This window comes from Prionailurus bengalensis, chromosome B4, assembly GCF_016509475.1.
Source record: "Prionailurus bengalensis isolate Pbe53 chromosome B4, Fcat_Pben_1.1_paternal_pri, whole genome shotgun sequence".
NCBI lineage: Eukaryota > Metazoa > Chordata > Mammalia > Carnivora > Felidae > Prionailurus > Prionailurus bengalensis.
In genome coordinates, this window is record NC_057358.1 from 46,548,227 (window position 1) to 46,568,112 (window position 19,886).

A 19,886-nucleotide genomic window follows, 5' to 3' on the forward strand; every position below is an offset into this window, starting at 1 on the left:
TTTTATCCTCCTTGCAATGCCAGCAATCAGTTTTCCAGATTTCTCTTTTTTGGTTCTTTTTCCATCAAACCTGCTTCACCACCTCAGAATGCAGAACTGGACCCGTGTGGCTTTCCATCAGTAGCCTCCAGATTTGCTGCTCCCCATGACTCTTTCCAAAGGCTGGCATCTTGTAAGGATCGCTCCGCACTGTCTTAATTTCTTAATATGGCTAATCTCTTCAAGAATTTTACATTTTCCTCCAATTAGTTTGTTAAGTAGTATAGCAAGCTTCCCCTCCTCCCTCTACAGCTGCTTTCTATTCCTTTTTTTTTTTTTTTGTATTTTTTAAAAATTGTAGGGGCCCCTGGGTGGCTCAGTTGGTTAAGCATCTGACTCTCAGTTTCAGCTCAGGTCCTGATCTCACGGTTTCGTGGGTTTGAGCCCCGTGGCTGGCTCTGTGCTGACAATGCCAAGCCTGCTTGGGATTCTCTTTCTCTTCCTCTCTCTCTGCCCCTCCCCTGCTCATCCTGTCTCTGTGTCTCTCAAAATTAATAAATAAACTAAAAAAAAAAAAAAAGGAGAAGAAGAAGAAACAGACCTTGTCAGCCACCCCAGAAACTCCTTTGTGTGTTTTGTCCCCATCTCAACCTCCTCCCTTGCCCCAAAAGTAACCACTTTTGATTTTTTGAATTACTTTATTAAGATATAATTCACATACCATATAAGTCACCTATTTAAAGGGTATGATTAAATGGTTTTTAGTATATTCACAGAGTCATGCAACCATCTCCTGACTTTTACAGCACTTCCTTATACCTAGTACATATAGGAAAGGCAGGGTAAATGTTTGTTCTGTCCCTTAATTTATCAGTTTTCAAGATATTGAATTAATTTTCTTCCATCTTTCAAATACGACCAGTTGGTTGGGGGTTTTTTGTTTTGGGGTTTAAAAAAATGTTCATTTATTTATTGAGAGAGAGAGAGAGAGAGAGAGAGAGAGAGAGAGAACACACAAGCAGGGGAGGGGCAGAGAGAGAGAGAGAAAGGGAGAGAGAGAATCCCAAGCAGGTTCTACATTCTCAGTGCAGAGCGGTTCTCGGGGCTCGATCTCACAAACAGTGAAATCATGACCTGAGCTGAAATCAAGAGTGGGAGGCTTAACCCTGAGCCTCCCAGGCACCCCATGTTGTTGGGTTTTTTAAGCCATTATATACTAATGGTTTTAAATATATTTGATGAGTTTCAATCCATTGCAAATTATTAGTGAAGCCCAAATTGTCTCATTTTGACCAACATTGCCTCCTAGGTGTCTTTGACATAACTCTAGTTGTGTTTGATAGCTTTCTTGCTATCTGGAATGATCAACTGCTACAAAGCATGTCAGGCTTTGGTAATTTTATTTTTTATTTTTTATTGAGAAAGAGAGAGAGAGAGAGGGAGAGAGAGAGAGGGAGCAAGAGAGCCAGGGAAGGGCAGAGAGAGAGGGAGAGAGAATCCCAAGCAGGCTCTGCACTGTCATCACAGAACCCAATGTGGGGCTTGAACCCATGAACCGTGAGACCATGATCTGAACTGAAATCAAGGGTCTGTCACTCAACTGACTGAGCCACCCAGGTGCCCCAAAACTTTGGTAATTTAAACCATGTGGGAATAAGCAAATGAGTTAATAAAAATATGGAGACTTAGTCATAAGGTTATATAGTGGACATCTTTTTTCTTTTTTGCTGCCAGCGTTTACTGCATTTTATACTAGGAAAAGTTTCCCAGAGTTTATTTTAGATATCACTCCTCATTTATTCAGCCTTACTGAAGTGTGTTGAGAGGGATTGACCACATCATGTCGTCCATGACCACATGGACCAGGGTCCATGAAAGACAAGAAGACATTCACGGGGTCTTTTGGAGACATGTTGGGATAATTTGCCTTCCTTTTGGAAGGAGATATTGAATTTCTACTTCTTACCATTTATACATATTAACTGAAGTGGTATTAAAAACTCAGAAGAGTCTATTATTAGAAGACACAGAAAGGTAAAAAGTCATATTGATAGATTGATAATTTGGTTACATGATGTTAGGACTACAAACCACCATGAACAGAATTCAAAGACAGGCAACAGAATGAAAGTAAACATTTCCTACATACAAAACAAGAATTAGTACCCATATCATTGTAAACCTTCTGCATGGGGATTAGAAAAAAAGGTAAACCAGTAGAAATATGGGCAAATGATATGAGCATATAATCCAAATAGGAGGACACAGAAAGGGGAAAAAACCCAGATGTGAAAAGTGCACCATTTCACTCATAATCAAGAAGGTACATTTAAAAAAAATTTTTAACGTTTTTATTTATTTTTGAGATAGAGAGAGAGACAGAGCATGAATGGGGGAGGGTCAGAGAGAGGGAGACACAGAATCCGAAACAGGCACCAGGCTCTGAGCTGTCAGCACAGAGTCCGACGCGGGGCTCGAACTCACGGACCGCGAGATCATGACCTGAGCCGAAGTCGGCCGCCCAACCGACTAAGCCACCCAGGTGCCCCAAGAAGGTACATTTTAAACCTGCAGCATAGGGTTCCATAGCATGGATGTACCACAGTGTAATTAACCATTTCCCTACATAGTGGAAATTTAGATTATTTTTAATTTATTACAGTGTTCAATAAACATCTGTCTTGCCTCCTTGAATCTATTTCTGCTTTTGAGAAATTAAACCCGGTAAACTTAAACTTCAGAACATGATAGCAGACATCTTGGTGTCCGGGCCCCAAACAGAAGTTGCGTATAATGCGAATGTCCTCTGAAACTTACCATCAGAATGTTCTTTGGATTATATTCTTAATCATGTGCTTAATCTAATACACTTAGGGACCACTGGAACTTTTTCTGGTCAGATTAGTTCGAACAGTCAGAAATTGTTCTCTTTCCTTGAAATAAAGCTGATTGAAGGATTACATTGTCTGAATAGCTGCAGGATTCAGAAACTCCTTTATAAAGACTTACTTTCTTTTTAGGTTTAAAAATATCCATGATTTCTTTTGGATGAATGGTCTAAACATGCATGTTTTACCAGGGCCTTACTTTTTTATTTACCATAGCTATAGTTATTTGTTGCTCATTGTATGTAAACATGTTACAGGAGAGAAAATTGTTGACTCTCTGCCCAGGAGGGAGAAAAAATATTTATCAAATTCAAAATATGTATGCGTTTGTTTCAGAAATTCCACTTTTAGGAATCTCTCCTACCGAAATACTCACCAAGAATAGACACGAACATACTCTTGACCACATATGAGAATATTCACTGTACCAATGTTTGTAATAAAGAATTCAATTGAAGATATGATAAATGCCCATCAATAAAGGAATGGATAGGTAAATCATGGCCTGCCCATAAGCTGAGCGACAGCTACATGTATCAGCTTGGTAAAATATCTGTATACAAGAAGGTCTTGGCAGGAAAAAGAACTCACCCCAGATAGTCAAATGAAGGGATTTTAAGGAAGGATTTACTTATGGAGGTTGGGGAGTGTTAGGCCAGCAAAGAAGAGGTGGAGAAATGCCTACAGATTAGCAAGAGTGGGAAGCAGATCCATGGGGTTGAAGGTACAAAGGAGAAGACATAACAGGAACCCGGTGAAATTTGGAACCATAGAGGCAGGGCCACAAGTGGAACTCAGCCAAAGAGGGGATAATCTACTGCAAAAAGACAGAGCTGAAGTGGGTAAATGCAGGGAAGGAACACTGATTTTTTTCTCTTATGCTAGGATATCTTACTGGTGACTCCCATTGGCTGAACCCTAGCAGAAGCATCTGGCCAGGGAGCCTGGTGAAACGATCCACAGGGGTCAGCCGGCTGGGACACAGAGCAGAGCAGACAGAAAGGCCAAAAAATGATCTATGGGGGTAGGGAAATGACTAACACAATGTTTATGTTATATTTTTTAAGTGGAAAAAAAAAGTTGCATAGCAATATATACAGCAATATGTTATTTTTTGTAAAAGAAAGCCACAATGCATATTTGTATAATCATAAGCATTATGTAAGCATACATAGCAAACTATAAACCTCAGTGTTACTTCTGGAGGGTGAAAGCAAATAAATGGAGAGGGAAACCTTTCTAACTTTCTACATTTTTATATTATATAAACATGTTACAAAAAGTATTTCTTTTGTGTTGAGGGAAATGATGATAAACTATATTTTCCATGAAAAGAAAGCATTGTTATCCCTGAAGTGAAGACAAAGTAGGAGAAACCCCTGCATGATTATTAAATAGTTGATTCACTCATGGGCACTGCAGAGAAACACCTCCCAAAATCCACGTTAATTATTTTAATGTGAAATTCAAAGAATAGATCTTGTATGCTTTGGTGTTGGTTAGGATTCTCTGTTTGCAAAGATGAGAAATCAAATCAAGATCACTCAAGGAATAAAAGGGGAGTTAAAAAAAAAAAACTAAGGGGGCACCTGGGTGGCTCAGTCAGTTGAGCGTCCAGCTTTGGCTCAGGTCATGATCTCGCGGTCAGTGAGTTCGAGCCCTGCGTCGGGCTCTGTGCTGACAGCTCAGAGCCTGGAGCCTGCTTTGGATTCTGTGTCTCCCTCTCTCTCTGCCTCTCCCCTGCTTGTGCCCTGGCTCTCTCTCTCTCTCTGTCAAAAATAAATAAACATAAAAATAAATTAAAAAAAAAACTAAGGATATACAGATGGCTCATGGAACATAGGGATGGAGAGAAAGAAAAAGTGATTCTTTCTGTTTACCTCCAGGTCTCTGTCTCTATATTGTTCCCCTCAAACACACCTTTTCTGCTCTTTGGTGTACATAATAGGCAAAATGTAGCTGCCTCACAGATCTGGACTTCCATATTTCAGTTGCAGCCACTGAGAGAAGACTAACTCAACTCTCTTTGGGTCCATATTCCAACCTCCCAGGAGAAAGAATCTGATTGGCTAAGTTGGGTTCAGATGGCCACCTCTGGTCCAGTTGGCTATGGTCAGTAGTGCAGGATCATACAATGTAGTGCGAACACAGATCCTGGAATCCTCTGCAAGGAGATAAAGAGATATTGTTAGATCAAGGATGGGGGATATGTTCCTAGGCTACCTACTACGGTTGCAAATAAGGCAGAGAACATTATAAATTGCTGAGTTAAAAATCACTTTTGGGGGCGCCTGGGTGGCGCAGTCGGTTAAGCGTCCGACTTCAGCCAGGTCACGATCTCGCGGTCCGTGAGTTCGAGCCCCGTGTCAGGCTCTGGGCTGATGGCTCAGAGCCTGGAGTCTGTTTCCGATTCTGTGTCTCCCTCTCTCTCTGCCCCTCCCCCGCTCATGCTCTGTCTCTCTCTGTCCCAAAAATAAATAAAAACGTTGAAAAAAAAATTAAAAAAAAAATCACTTTTGGATTAGGCCATAGCTGAAAAGTAAAAAAGATATTCTGAGGGAGCCATAGAAAGGCAATGGTAAAACACTGATATAAAATGAAATCAATTGGTAAATCAAATGCTATACTATGAGAATAATAAAGTCTACATTTTTTTAACTATTTATTAAAAAAATTTTTTTTAACGTTTATTCATTTTTGAGACAGAGAGAGACAGAGCATGAACGGGGGAAGGTCAGAGAGAGGGAGATACAGAATCTGAAACAGGCTCCAGGCTCCAAACTGTCAGCACAGAGCCCAACGCGGGGCTCGAACTCACTGACCGCGAGATCATGACCTGAGCCGAAGTTGGCCGCTCAACCGACTGAGCCACCCAGGCGCCTCTGAACTATTTAAAAGGTTACAGATAATCAGAAATCACAGTCACTGTTTTGAAAATAGGTACTAATAATATATTTATAACACATTTTGTAGGTCTCAAAAGGATTCCACATGTATTTTATAATTCATTTAAGAAAACCCTCTAAAGACAATTGAGGATCAAAGAGGTTAAGTTATTTGCTCAAAGTCATACGGGAACCAAAGGCTCAGGACTCAAGGCCAGTGTTGTTACTCTACATGCAGGGCCCCACCTTATAGAATCTGCTTTGCCTGTTTTTCAAAGGTAATTTAACCTTTTTATTTATTTTTATTTTTTTTTAGCATAGAAAGTAGCAGCAGAAATATTTTTTAAAGTGCTAAATTTTAGGAAAGGTGGATTAAAAAGTTATTTTCTCACCTAACTCAAAAGCAAATAGAGTTGAAACCCTACCATTGAAGGGTTTATTATTATTGTTGTTATTATTAAAGCAAATAACTAGGGGCACCTTGGTGGCTCAGTTCGTTGAGCATCTGACTCTTGATTTCAGCTCACTTCATGATCCCAGTGTCGTGGGATCGAGGCCCCCATTGGTCTCTGCACTGAGCATGGAGCCCGCTTGAGATTCCGTCTTTCTCTCTCTCTCTCTTCCTCTGCCCCTCTCCCCTGCTCACATGCATTCTCTCTCTCTCTCTCTCTCAAATAAAATAATAATAAAATAAAATAAAATAACAAAGCAAATAACTAGAACAATAACAATCAACTTCCAGCGTATTGGAAGATACATCCCTGCTTCACTATAATGTTTACTGCGAAATGACTAAATTCTTCATTAAAAAACAGGCTTTGAGCAAAGTCAAAACTGAAAACTAATATCCAACATTCTCTTGCCTGTAAGAGACATGCTAAAAATGAAACTATTCAAGGCGTCTAAAAGTTGAGAGAGAGCTTAAGATTTATTATGCCTCTGTACATACAAAGCCAGCAGGTGCTCTAATCTAGGTTGCAATGATTATTGTATATGTCTGAGAACTTGAGAGATAATGACTAAGCTTGGGAAAAAGAGAGACAAAGGTAATAGTTTCCTGGTGTCCTGTCCTGGGAGATAAGAGAATCTTTATGGCTACTGGCAGGGTGTGGACTCAGCTGCAGTCTTTCTGGCACCAGAGGAAAAGGCATGTGGTAAAGAAGATATGCTGGAATAGAGCCCATTGGGTAAATGCTTCTATGTTAATGAGGTAATGTATGTTTCACTCACGTGATCCCAGGTGTGTTGTGCACACCTGTGGAGGGGGAAGTGGAACAAAATTAAAGTGTCTTCAATTGATCACCTTAGGGAGATTGGGGCAGTTGAAGAGCTCCCAGTCAGATTTTGCCAGAAAAATAAGTAAGATTATATCTTTTTTTCCAGAAAAAGACAATGATGAGAGATTCTCACTTTAAAAATAAAAATCCTGGGGCACCTGGGTGACTCAACCAGTTAAGTGTGCGACTCTTGATTTCAGCTCAGGTCATGATCTCGTGGTTTGTGGGATCAAGCCCCGCATTGGGCTCTGTGCTAATGGGTAAGAGCCTACTTGGGATTCTCTCTCTCCTCTCTCAGCCTCTCACTCATGACACATGCACGCTCTCACTCTCAGATAGATAAAGAAATAAACATTAAAAATAAAAAATAAAAATCCTATTATGAAGCAGTGATTTTCAAAATTATATTATATTGAATCAAAAACAGAGAAATTGATCAGTGGAACAGAATAGAGTTTCTAGAAACAGATGCAGACAATAGTAACAAATCAACACAAGACAAATCAGAAATAACACATTTATAGAAAAGCATAAATGCTTTCTCACTTTCTGCTTAGCTTAACTCCCATCATACACTAAAATGAACTCCAGGTGGGTCAAGATAGATGAAAATGTTTATGGTGGATGCTTTCTTTTTCTTTTTTCTTTTTTTCCTTAGGCATCGGTTTCCCTCTCTGCAGCACCCCACCATAATTTCCTACTGTGAAATTTCTTCTCCCTGACTAGATGTAGTGTTAGTGGGAGGGTCAAGTTCTGTTACCATGTTGCATTTGGAAGCTGAAATTATTCACTCCCCTTCTCTCTACCCAGTACAGCCAGGGGATGGGCACTTGACCTAAGCTCAGCTACTCCGGGTTGACTCCTAGAATTTTGATATTAAACTGATGCTACTACAAGAAAGAACAGGGGTTGGTCCAGGGCATCCAAACAGCCTATTCCAGCTATAAAACAGCTAACATCCTTCCAGCTTTGGTTCGCCAGACCTCCTTGGTTCACTCTCAAGCATATCCCTGCAGACACGTACCAAGAGTTTGATTATATTAGCCAGAGTGAGATTTTTTTCTATATCCACATAGACACTATAATTCCAAAGAAATAACTAAGGAGGAAGAGAATTTATGAGACATGAGATGGTTGGTAGTATCGCCGTTCATCCTGGAATACATATCTCCTCCATAAGAAAAGCACTCTGGGAGATGACCTGATGGTTTGCATTTCTTCTTCTTGTCTTCCCCGATGGCAGGAGTATACTTCTCTAGCCCATTGATGTTGGCTTGGCCACCTGACTTGATTGACCAATAGAATGGAAGTGGATATGATGGTCTGAGAGGCTTTAAGTATGACTTGTCAATTTTGTTTCCAAAATATATATTTTCTTTTATCTGCTCCATTCCATTTTACCAACACTGTATAAATCCATGATAATCTCATTCATGTATTTAAAAACATTTAAAGTGTTTTTATTTTATTTTTGAGAGACAGAGAGAGGCAGAGCGCAAGTGGGGGAGGGGCAGACAGAGTGGGAGACAGAATCCGAAGCAGGCTCCAGACCCTGAGTTGTCAGCACAGAGCCCCACGTAGTGCTAGACCTGTGAACCATGGGATCGTGACCTGAGCTGAAGTCAGATGATGCTTAACCAACTGAGCCACCCAGGCGCCTCACATTCATTTACTTTAACAATCTTCTAACTCATCTCTGGCCTTTTAGCTGTGTACCTCTGAAAACCATCCTTCATACAACTGTAAAGCCACAGGTTAAAGCCTTCAATGCCTCCCTCTCCCCGACATGGCATTTGAAAGCCATCACGAGGGGCGCCTGGGTGGCTCAGTCGGTTAAGCGTCCGACTTTGGCTCAGGTCATGATCTCATGGTTCGTGGGTTCGAGCCCCGCATCGGGCTCTGTGCTGACAGCTCAGAGCCTGGAGCCTGCTTCGGATTCTGTCTCTGTCTCTGCCTTTCTCTTACTCATGCTCTGTCTCTCTCAAAAATAAATAAATGTAAAAAATAAAAATAAAAAAAAAAAAGAAAGCCATCACGATTTACTCCTATACAGCCTCTCAGCCTCATCCCTGGACATTCCCAGCTTCCCACTTTATGCTTAGCAATATGAAACTGCCTGAAGCATCCCGAATGCTACTCCACGCCTTCGTCCATTCTGTTTCCTTATTCTGTCCTCCTCTTCCTTCTAATCTTATCCATATAATATCTGTTCAACTCTCTAGTTTCTACCAGTGCTTCCAGAAATTCTTCCCTGGTACTTCCTAGACATGCACTTTTCCTGTGCTTCCTTTGTGCACATACCTTTGGCACTTTCCATGTTGAATTGAAATGATCTGTTCTGATGTTTCTCTCTAATAGATGGCCATTTCCTGGAGGGCAGGAAAGGTATCTTATTTAGCTTTTTATCCTCAAAATCAAGCATGATGTCTGGCACACTGTAGGTATTTAATACACATCCATGGAGCTGAAATAAACCAAGCAAATTAATATAAGAAAGCTAAGTTGTCTTTTTTAAAATGTTTATTTATTTGAGAGAGAGAGAGAGAGAGAGTGCACACAGAGGAGGGGCAGAGAGAAAGGAAGAGAGAGAATCCCAAGCAGGCTCCAGGCTGCCAGCGATCTCATGAACTGGGAGATCGTGACGTGAGCCAAAATCAAGAGTCAGAGGCTTAACTGACTGAGCCACCCAGGCACCCCAGAAAATTAAATTGTCTTAAATCCTGCAGCTGGGATTCCTAAAAGCTAATGGCATTATGAAGTGGTTCTTCTGGAAAGAAGTATAGCAACATGTAACAAAAACTATGAAAATGTTCTTCCTCCTCCACTTGGTATTTTCCCATTTGTGAATAGCCTCAAAGAAATAATCCAAATGGGTGAAATGTACACAGATGTTCCCGGCAACTCTAGTTATAATAGTGAAAAAAAGAAAAAAACCCTGGAAACCATCCAACTGTCTAATAGGGAAATGACTAAGCAAACAGTGGGATTATTACATAGCTATTAAAAATGACAAGGTGAGGACTATGTCAACACGAAGTGTGTATCTGCAGGAACGTTAAGTGGAAAAAAGAACACAGACAGTGTTTAAACAATAGTGGTTAATGAGGAGTGTGTACATTAACAAAGATCAGAGGCCAGTTTGGAGAAATGAAAATGGCTAGAGTTCACTCGGCCCTTTTTTTCTTGTGCGTTTCCATGAGTTGATGAAATAATATTGAGATATCGTTGCAACATAGATATCCTGAAAGTCCTCTGCAGTGTCAGTGCTCTGAGTAACCTGCCAGGTTGTATTTTCCAAGAGATAATTTCATGCTAAACTCTCATAAAATCATTATGAAAATAATGATATTTCTTTGAGAGAGCAAAATATTTTTCTTTAGTTTAATTCAACAAGCAATTCTGAGAACTATGTGCTAGAGTGCTTATGTTCTCATGACATTTACAAATCACATGGGCAAAAATGCTCAGATGGATCTGTGTTATTATTTTAACCTACTTTTATTTATTTGAGTGACTGTACATATTAAGACCATTAACACAGGAAAGTTTGAAAGACCTTTGGCCTAAACCTCTCATTCACAAATTGTTTCAATTTTATACTTTTGATGTTGACTCCAAAAGAGGTTCTATGTATAGTCACTAAGATATTCTGGTAAAGATTAAAAGGAAAAAATTATCATCATACAATTCTAAACTTGTGTTGCTTTACCAGTGTAGTGCACTGTGAATTAATATTTTATAAATCCTGTGATTATCTTGTGAATAGCAAAATATTGACATTGCAATATACATTACATTGCAATGAAAAGAAACCATATTTTTTTTTATATCTTGTTTGAGAAATTTTTTACCTTTTTAATTCACTGAGATCCTCAAAAACATGGAGGTGGTCCAGGTGTCCCTGGATCTCTGGGAGACCCCTGGTTATAATCATCACTTTATCTTAAAATGTGATAGTTTTAACAAGGGTCCCCAAATTAATGGCTATTAATAACTGTATACACACCTAACTCACAGGGGCACCTGGCTGGCTTAGTTGGTTAAGCATCGGACTCTTGATTTCGGCTCAGATCGTGATCTCCTGGTTTGTGAGATTAAGCCCCGTGTCTGGCTCTGTGCTGACAGCGTGGAGCCAGCTTGGGATTCTCTCTCTCCTACTCTGTCCCTCCCTCACTCATGCACACACACACACACACACACACATACACTCTCTCTCTCTCTCAAAATAAATAAATAAGTAAACATTAAAAACAACAAAAAAAATCACCTAACTCACAAACTGCTGTCACTTAGCCCTACTGTTTCTGCTGCCATGTAACCAGCAGTCAGAACATTCACAGCTTTTAGAGCAGAGGTTCACAACCTTGGCTACAGATCAGAATTACCTACGTTTTCCCAGACCCCACTCTGGGCCTCTTGATTTAGACTCTTCAGGACTGGAGTCTGGAAATGACTATGCTTAAAAGGCTCTCTTCCTCTCTTCTTTCCTCCCCTGTATTTCCTTATGGTTGCAGAACTCAGAATTCAAGTTAGTACCGTTCATAGTATGGTTTATCTGCATCATAGGTTTAACAGATCTGAAGGCTAATCTGAAGGTCAGCCACCATTTTCAATGTAGTCTCTCTGGGACAATGTGTTACAAGTGCCCCAGACATAATTTAGAATAGAAGTTTGAGGATGCAGGCCACAGATTTTTGGGGGAACAACTCACACAAAACTTTTTTTTTTGGCCTTCAGGACCATGTTTATTGTGTCTGAGATGATACATCAGGTGCTCTCTGAGCTACAAAGGGTAAAAGGAAATCCTCTCATTACAAACTGACAAAGGTAAAAGGTAAAACAGCATGAAGCACATACTCAGAAATAGATCTGGGTTTAATACAAATGACGTCATTCCTAGTCATCTACGGCTACTTTTATAACTTCATACAGATAATGAATTAGGCTAAAATGCACTATTATATTTGGTAGACTTCAGGACCAGTATCCTTAATACATCACAAAATACATTTTGATATCCCAAAGAAGCAAGATTTGCAAGTAGGCATTTTAAACATAACTAATCTACAGCTACAAAGTTCTACTCTTGACAGCATTTACCTTTTTGGGGTGTCTCCCAGTCTCCAAAGGATAAAAGCAGAGAGTAGAATCAGTATAACATATGGGGCGCCTGGGTGGCTCAGTCGGTTGAGCGTCCGACTTTGGCTCAGGTCATGATCTTGCGGTCCGTGAGTTCGAGCCCCGCGTCGGGCTCTGTGCTGACAGCTCGGAGCCTGGAGCCTGTTTCGGATTCTGTGTCTCCCCCTCTCTCTGACCCTCCCCCGTTCATGCTCTGTCTCTCTCTGTCTCAAAAATAAATAAATATTAAAAAAAAAAAAGAATCAGTATAACATATACACAGAAGTCCGTATCGTAAAGGCTATAAAGATTTGCAGCACAATGAGAAGAGGACAAAACTTTTGATCAAAAGTTTTCAATCATTCCTCAGATTTCTTATTGTGCTTAAATATATGAAAGTAAATGCTGAGATGAAAGTGTTATATTCAAGTGTCCATTCTTATAAGTAATTCAAAGCCTTATGTTGACCCTTCTCCTCTACCTTCTGTTTTCTTCGCTATAGGTCTGTACTATGATTACTGATGCTCTGAAGATGACGACCCTCCTGTATCCCAATAAGATTCCTCGCCCAAGAAATACAAGCTTAACTGTGGTCTTCTAAACCCGAGCACCCAAGGAAATATCCAGGGAAGTTGGGAGCTGAAGAACCAGGGTACATTCCCACCTTGCCCCCTGCCCCAGTGCACTCTGGCTCACATTCCGTTTGGAGTGATTATGTCTATGGGGACAGAGGAAGATATGTTCCTACCTTTTACCTGAAAAGCACAGGGAGACACTGAAGGCATCTTGACTAAGTTCATATTTCTCCTTTGAGGAGCTGTAGCCGGAATATTTGGACATGGACCAAATTCTGAAAAATCAAGTTCCAAAGGACTGCGGTTGTGAGTCATAGCAAATGGTGTCGTGTTGATAAATACAAAGCATAGTTATAAAGATGGAGAAATTCATTATGCTCCAGAAAGATATGGCTGTTAAGACTTTCCAGATGAACCAGAGAGTTGAGACCATAATTATTTAAGTGAAAAACCAATTTGGCCTTCCTATTCGAAGATGGGAATATTAGAAGGATGATGTATTTGGGGCTTCCAGGCTGAGCTCCAACCACATATCTGAATGCCCCAGAAAGTATCCACAGATGCTGTATGTGTTTTTCCCTTCTGAATTATCCAGATGATTGCCCTTCAGCCCATGCTTCGCTAACCTAGGGATAGGATCCATTCATTTAACTATTGTATGGGCTATAATTGCCACTTCAAATGAAAACCCAGGAAGCCAAATCCAGGCTGTTGAAAGTGTATAATTAGCTCCTTGTACAGCCTGACCCCACTGATTTTTCTGACGCATTTGGCCTGCAGTGTGCCCTTTCTGAGACCTCCAGTATCTTCTCCACAGCTGGAGATGCCCAAAACTGCACGCAGCACTTCCTGTGGGTGTGGTCTTACATTCTTAAGGCTGTGGGCTGAATGAATCGCCTTTCAACCACTCAGAGCCACAGTGACTTTTAAAATACGGGAGTGGATTATGAGTAGCTACCTCAGACATAAGAGGGTTCTCCCTCTTCTTTTTCTTTGTAAAAAAATGATTTTGTGGTGGTGCCCTCTCAAGAAACACTATAATTGGTCAGCCTGGGGTACGTTAGTTGTCCTCCCAGATAACGTCATTAGCTATTCTCAGGAGAGGAAAGGCAGGGTATGCCCCTTGGGAGAATGACAACACTTGTTTCAAGTTGGGGAAGAGCCTGTGGTTCTTTTCCTGCGTTTGGGGGAAAGCGAACACACAATGTTCATTTCCTAGATACGGGATGTGCTGTGTGGCTGGCAGGTCATTTTCCACCATGTCACATCCTTCTGGTTGAAGGCAGCAGGGGCCAGGACAGGAAACGGCAAATTCTGAGAATGAGACCAGGCTTTCCCAGAGCAATCATTGGTTCTCTGGAACTATAAAGCATGCTCATCCAGAAACAGCCTCAGATTTTTCTGTCCTGGAGATAGCCAGAAGTGAATGGTAAGTGGGGGAGCCTAGAAGGATTCTGTCTGAAAGATTGCCATTGGCATTGTAATACTGGGGTTATAGCCTTGGTCCACTATATATTTTGTGTGACCTTACCTCATTTTGCTAAGAGGTCTCTTTACTTGGAAATTTATCACTGGTGAGTGGAATAATGGGGGCATGTGAATACAATTAAGACCTAGGAGTCAGGAGACCAAGATTCTAGATGGTTCTGTGAAGAGTCAGCTGTATCTAGAATGTGTCTATGTTTCAATTTTCTCATCTTTCAGATGAGAATAATGATTCTACGCTGATATGTCACAGTATTGAAATTCTCTATTGCTATGGCTTATATGCCACTTTTAAGAAGGTCCTAATAATGATGAGTACAGTGGTTATGAAGATGGGGATCTTTGGCAACTAGGAAGGATATACTTTTACCCCAGATGTACAGTTGTCTCTCTTAGTCATCTCCAAGTGGCTTCAACTCAACTTGGTACTAGGTAGCCCTCAGTGAGTTGTTAAAAATGTTGGACACTTTATTTCATTCAGTGGCTACTCATTTTTTAAGGAAGCGTTTGGAATAAAGAAACATAGCAGTATTCATTTACTGGAACTTAGTTTTAATGAAGCACCCATCAAAGAGTGAGACTTAGAAAAGATGGCCCAAATAACATTTTAGGCTTGACTGTAAGGTAAGAGCCTGGAAAAACAACAAGCACAAGAGTTGCTTCAGGGAAGCATCGCACGTAGCAAAATTAGTTCCTTACATTTGATAGACAATATGATTTTTGAGTTTTGGGGGGACTTGTCTTTTTCACTCATCCCAGACGCAAAATAATGAATTGCAAAGTGTTGGGATCCGAGTCTTCAGGGAAGGACAGGGCTTTGTGAACTGGTACAACCCACCACCTGTAAAGTGATGTTTTAAACAGAGCAGAGGCCTCAGTATTGCGGTAGAGTAATGCCGGCACCCCCTCCTCACTGAGCTTACCTCTTATTTAACAGTTAATAAAGCCCACCCTTAGCGTTCCCCGGGGGAGAGAAGCGGACGAGGGCATTGCATACGCGTTTTTAAGGTCCCGGGAACTGGGGTGCCTTGTGCCAGAGTACAGAACTGGTCCCTGCGCACCTGACCCACGGGACTCGCTGGAAAATGCCCCGCCCGTTCCCCCTCGCGTGGCAGTCGCTGCGGAGCCTCACTGGGGCGTGGGGGGAGCATCGAGACTCCGCGCTAACCGCGCGTCTGTGTCCCCGCAGGGCATGGAGAGGCCGGCGGCGCGGGAGCTGCAGGGCGCCGACGCGCTACGCCGCTTCCAGGGGCTGCTGCTGGACCGCCGCGGCCGGCTGCACGGCCAGGTGCTGCGCCTGCGCGAGGTGGCCCGGCGCCTCGAGCGCCTTCGCCGGCGCTCCCTGGCGGCCAACGTGGCGGGCAGCACGCTGAGCGCCGCGGGCGCCGTGGCCGCCATCGTGGGGCTCTCGCTCAGCCCGCTCACCCTGGGGGTCTCGCTGGTGGCGTCGGCCGTGGGGCTGGGGGTGGCCACCGCCGGAGGGGCCGTCACCATCACGTCCGACCTCTCCCTGATCTTCTGCAATTCCCGGGAGTTGCGCCGGGTGCAGGAGATCGCCGCCGCCTGCCAGGACCAGATGCGCGAGATCCTGAGCTGCCTGGAGTTCTTCTGCCGCTGCCAGGGCCGCGGGGACCGCCAGCTGCTGCAGTGCGGGCAGAACGCCTCCATCGCCCTGTACAACTCTGTCTACTTCATCGTCTTCTTCGGCTCACGTGGCTTCCTCATCCCCAGGCGGGCCGAGGGGGCCACCAAGGTTAGCCAGGCCGTGCTGAAGGCCAAGATTCAGAAACTGGCCGAGAGCCTGGAGTCCTGCACCGGGGCCCTGGACGAACTCAGCCAGCAGCTGGAGTCCAGAGTCCAGCTCTGCACGAAGGGCGGCCGTGGCCACGACCTCAAGATCTCTGCGGACCAGCCCGCGGGGCTGTTTTTCTGAGAACATCCTTTCCCCCTTGTGACCGAGGCCAGAAACCATCCCCATGGGATGCTCCAGATTTGTAGCTCCCTCAGGAAAACACCAAGTTGGATTAGGAGCTGAACTGAATGCAAAGGATGAGAAAAACTGTTCTTGAAATTGGGGGAAGGAGGGAGTCACAGACCTTCTTTCCCTAACACTAGGACATCCTGCCTGGGGCTGAATGCTAGGGACTTTTTACTTGCCATATCCTGTGGGACATGTGACCCGAAAATTATTATTCCTTTATCAAAACGATTCAGTCTCCACAATGGTGGGTGCTACTCTATTGAAGTTGTTTCAGGGTCCCTGCCACAGCGCAGGTGGTTTGAGCAGGTTGGGGAGGGTGCCACGCAGCCACCCTCTGGGTCCTCTCCAAGCCCCAGTAGGCTTTGAGGTCCTCAGAATGCCTGTGAGAGGAGACACTAGCTTTGAAACCTCTCTTTCCGAGTTTCTGAGTGTAAGAGAACTCCAGAATCCAGAGCAAATCAGACCCCCTCTGAACGGGCAGGGCTCATGACCCAAGAGGGTCCTCTCCCACTGATGTGCCCTTCCCTCCCCTCTACTTGTACACGTTTTCAAATCCAGCCTGGGGCAGAGTGCATCTTCCTGGGTGGGGGAGGGAATCATATCCAGACCTCCAGATACCCTGGGAGAAAAACCAACTAAACGGTCCTCTAATTCCTGCCCCCTCGCAACAAGAAGCAGAGGCCAAGGAAGATGAAGTGACTAACAGCTTCATTTACTGACATTCTGGTGTACAGAAGAGAGCAGTGGCTTGGAGTGAGACAGCGCTGGGTTTGTTACTGGCTCTGTTGCTGCTGTGTGACCTTGGCCAGTTCATTTCTCCGCGACTGGGCTTCCTGGTCTGTAGAACAGATGCTAAACCCTCACCCTGTTGCGAGGTATTAAGTGAGATTAAGGTGCCAAGGGCAGTGTCTGGCTCACAAAGTGCGGCCCCTGGACTGGCAACGTTAGAATCACCTGGGAACTTGTTAGAAAGGCAAATTCTTGGACCCAACTGTCAACTTAAGGGATCCGAAACCGGAGGTGGGGCCCATCAACCTGTGTGTAAGCAAGCCCACGGGGCGGGGGGTGGGGGGGGGGTGATTCTGATACCTATTAAGGTTTGAAAATCACCGCAGCAGATACTGGTATCCGACCCCCTTGTGGGCATTCATGAAGTTTTATGGCCTCCCTAGGGGCTCCGTGGTCTTCAGAGTCATTCACAGAAGGTCAAGGACAGACAGTGTCCCAAAATCAAAAGAAAGAATGTGTTTGTGCGTGAGATCCGTCAGTGCATCCTGGGGCAATTTCCCACCATGTGAAGTAAGGGATATAACATAATAACCCCTTTAGAGGGCAGTGTTGCCCAATCATTGTAGAAACTGGTACCTGAAGGACTGTGAACTTAATGCAGATTGACCTTTGTTACCTTCTGTGAAAACCGCCAGACCATGTATTGTGTTTTTAATTTATTTTAAGTTTGTTATTTAATTACCGTTTATTATTTGCATTTAATTTTATTTAATCACCACACCACATTTAGGAAGTAATAGGAATAGCAGACTTCTGAATGGGAGACTATGGACGCTCTTTTAAGGAGATGAGGTTGAGTTTGCCTTTGTCAGGTGGCTCATGAGCTGGAAAAAGCATCGCTCTCCTTGAATAAGTCTCTCTCCGTCAGAGGGGACTTTCATTCCCCAGCAAAGGCGGGAAGTTCTGAACAGAGAGATGGGGCCGAATTTAAGTTTATCAGTGGAGGTTTGACTTGCGGGCTCTAGAAATGATGCAAGCATATTTATCCTGAAGGCAGTTGGCCAGCAAATAACACTTGATCTGAAAAGTGAACCTGTTTTATTCAGGGGAGAACCCAATTTAGAGGCACGTGAAGGAAACACTCAGACCATGGGAAGTCTGATGTCCTGTGAAGTTATGTCTTAGGGATGACCGACAAAATAGCTTGTGTCATGGTGGCGATGTGTCATATTTTCACTTTGAGATCTGTAAGGAATCTGTAAGCTGTCTCTAAGAAAATACATATAACTTTTTCAATTTCCATTCCTACAACTGTAATGTTAAAAAATATGTCGAAAAGTCTTTGGGACCACACATGCAATACTTGGCTGTGTTATTTAATTATTTAACATACTTTAAATTTATCCAGTCTACCCCCATCTTTCCCAAATGATAGCCGAGTGTCTGAGGAACTGTACTTTCAGTGCTGGGGGAAGGGTTTAGTGGTTGTAAATTTTTATTTTTACCACAAATTGCAATTGCTCTGTATCCTGGTTTCTTTTGAAGTTGGTACTGGTTTCTTTTTAAACTGGTGTCGTTTCTTAGGCTACCTTGCACAGATAGCTAGCATTGTAGATCACCAGAATGTACTTTGCATTGTCGTTTATGTTATATCACACAGGTACAACCACTCCCTAACTCCAGCTTTTATTAAAGCTGAAGTTTGAGTTATAGTCTTCCAGTGGGTAGGTTGTTCCTTCCCTAAAAATAAACTGGGCATTTCAGGAAGCAGCAATAGCAAACTTTTCCTATCATTAGGGTATTTCCTATCACTAGGGGGATATCAAAGTCATAAACTCCCAGTTATCATTTCAATGGCCCTCTTTACACCTAAGGAAGAGTGTCTACTTTGGAACAACACTCCGCACATAATAGGAGCACAATAAATGCATTTGAATAATTTAATGAACTGTTTAGCTACATTAATAGGAATTTGTCGATAATGAAAGCTTATCCACCCTCTTATGTGTCTGTTATAAAGATTGGAGCCTCTACCAGGATTTAGTCAATTTCAGTTAAATGGATCCTAGAGATAAATTTTTATTTATTTCTTTTGTGGGAATGTGAAAAGGCTTTTCCTTAAGGCCCTCATTCTATAAACAAACAGATTGAAATGGTATGTTGTAAAAGGAAGAAGGGAGAGGAGTATTTGGATTATAAGTGTATTTCAGGAAAATGTCCGAGTTTGAAAAATAAAAATTTTGTACTCGGGTCTAAGTGCGATTGTTAGTTTCTTGGGTTTCTAATTGTTTGGATTGTTTTTTTCCCCCCACAAAAAAAGGAGGTTTATTTAGCTCTGCATTTCAAGGATTCAGTAAAACTATGTTTTACTCTCTGAAAAAAATGGTCCTTAGCAAATATTCTGATCTTAATCACTTTGATGCATTTGCCCTCAGTCACCTGTCATTTCCAAGATGGCAAATGTCAAAGTCGAAAGTATTTACTGAGAGAAAAAAGAGAAGAGTGCTGTAGAAGCCACCCTACATCAGATAAGTTAAAGTCAGTCAACTTGATATATTTCTCATTCAATACCTTAGTGCGAAAAGAAAGTAGAGGGAAGTGAGACATTGAGATAAAAACATTGCGCAGAGATAAATGGGGATACAGTTCAATGCAGCGATTTCTGAATTCCACATTTTTTTTCCCACTGTAGCAAAATAAGTTCTTTCCTTTCATTGAAATAAATTACCCATTCCTCAGACTTCTTGACCTTTCTGTAACTAATTACCTAATCTCATGTCTGCCTGTGTATGAATTAATAACTTTGAAAAGGGGCAGATGTGTAATTATTTTCACTTAGAATATTCCATATCAAGCTGTATAATTTTTAAAAAGTAATCAACTCATATTACAGGAATTTTCTTATTATCTAGAAGTCTCAGCAAGTTTCAAAGCCTTTGGACACAATTACAACCTGGGAAGTAATTGAA

The 19,886-nt window shown here is 42.3% G+C and overlaps 1 protein-coding gene across 1 annotated transcript in view; it reads left to right on the forward strand.

The window, feature by feature from the left end:
* The window catches only part of APOLD1 (apolipoprotein L domain containing 1), a 58,693-nt gene extending 39,520 nt beyond the window's left edge, over positions 1-19,173 (forward strand). The window contains exon 2 of the mRNA XM_043563881.1: positions 12,650-19,173. Within this exon, the coding sequence (XP_043419816.1) occupies positions 15,400-16,140 (741 nt within the window). The 5' untranslated portion in view covers positions 12,650-15,399 and the 3' untranslated portion in view covers positions 16,141-19,173. The remainder of the gene's footprint in view (positions 1-12,649) is intronic.
* Positions 19,174-19,886: the final 713 nt, after the last annotated feature.